General features: G+C 59.8%; 1 protein-coding gene across 1 annotated transcript; it reads left to right on the top strand.

Annotated features, from left to right (window-relative positions):
* The first annotated feature begins 407 nt into the window (after window positions 1-407).
* On the top strand, window positions 408-1,622 carry NHLH1 (nescient helix-loop-helix 1). The gene has a single exon (XM_076359941.1). It carries the CDS (start codon window positions 607-609, stop codon window positions 1,009-1,011), a length of 405 nt encoding a protein of 134 aa, XP_076216056.1. The 5' UTR covers window positions 408-606; the 3' UTR covers window positions 1,012-1,622.

Here is a 1,622-nt window from a genome sequence, read left to right as displayed (position 1 = left end):
CCCCACCGGCTCCCTCTCCGCCGCCCGTGACCGGGGACCCGGAGCCCCATCCCAGCCCGGCGGGGACGGGTTGTCCCCTGCTCCAGCTGGGGCCAACGCTGCAGGGCAGGTGGAGCAAACAGCCGTGCTCTCTAGCTACGTCTCTCGTGTCCGCCGGGAGCCGGGCAGTACTGAGAGCCCCTGTGCTTCTGTTTTCTAGAGCACGCGGAAGGAGTTCGGCTCTGACACCTGACGGCTCCGAAACTGGGTCCTGCCACGGCTACACAGAAGAGCCCGCGGTCTCTGTGCACACACGCGCGCAGAGGATATTTATTTATTTATTTTATTTATATGCATCCTGCCATCTTTCTTACATTATTTATTGTGAAAGCTGTCGCCCGCCCAACGAGTTCTCCGGGGAAAAGGGAAAATTTTGAAATTCCCTTGCGGAGACTGTGTGTGATGAGGAGGAAGAGGAGGAGAATAGCCAGGGGCTTGCTGTGATCCGGAGACCTTCTCTTTAAAGTAGAGCGGTTTTGCTTCGACATCGTGCCTGGGTCAGTCTGTCCTCCTGACGCACCACATCTCTGAAGCGTCCGTCTCTCTGTCCACCCCTCTTCCGCAAAGATGATGCTCAATTCGGACCAGACAGAGATCGACCTGCCCCCGACACACTCCGAGTCCGAGTCCATCTTCAGTGACTGCGGTGGCGGCCGCACGGGCAGCGCGGAGGACGCCGGCGGCGTTGGCTTGTGCGCTCAGTCCCGGATAGCCGAGCCAGGTGAGGCCGTGAAGAAAGACCTGCAGCACCTGAGTCGGGAGGAGCGGCGGCGCCGGCGGCGCGCCACGGCCAAATACCGGACAGCCCACGCCACGCGGGAGCGCATCCGCGTCGAAGCCTTCAACATGGCCTTCGCCGAGCTGCGGAAGCTGCTGCCCACCCTGCCGCCGGACAAGAAGCTCTCCAAGATTGAGATCCTCCGCCTGGCCATCTGCTACATCTCCTACCTGAACCACGTGCTGGACGTCTGAGCCGCCCAGCCTGCATCCGTCTGTCTGTCTGCCGCATCTCCTACCTGAACATGTGCTGGGCATCTGAGCCAAGAGCTCAAGTCCGTCTGTCCATCTATGACCTGAACCACATGTTGGGCATCCAAAATGCTGTGCCTGTGTTCATCCGTCTGTTCAAATGGACCAAGTCCCCAGCTGTCTGCTCTACCCCCTATCTGAACTATGTTCTGTATTTCCCCACCACCAAGCCCACGTCCGTCTGTCTTTCCCTCCTGTCTGAGTCAGGCTGGATGTTTGGTCCATCAGCCATCTGTCTGTCCTGCTGGATCTGCTGCCTGAAGCCTGTGCTGGCCGTGTATGCTCCCAACTTCTGTCCGTCCTTCTGCTGCGCATCCCGCTGATACTGCCTACAGGATCCTGAGCCCACATCCGTCAGTCTGTCCGCCACGTCCGCTCCCTGACCCGCAGCAGGAGCCGCTGAGCCCAAGTCTGTCTGTGTGTCACCTCTTTTATACGAGCCACAAAAAAATGGACCTGTGAAACACTGCAGCACCAAGCATCCCCGGGGCCTTGTCCGTCTGTCTGTCTGCGCCTTCTGCCACCGGCCGCCCCACCAGCATGGCCAGTCTGGG

The sequence above is a fragment of the Aptenodytes patagonicus genome, chromosome 26 (genome assembly GCF_965638725.1).
Source record: "Aptenodytes patagonicus chromosome 26, bAptPat1.pri.cur, whole genome shotgun sequence".
NCBI lineage: Eukaryota > Metazoa > Chordata > Aves > Sphenisciformes > Spheniscidae > Aptenodytes > Aptenodytes patagonicus.
Note: the sequence above shows the minus strand (reverse complement) of the source record. Positions and strands in the feature narration are given on the sequence as shown.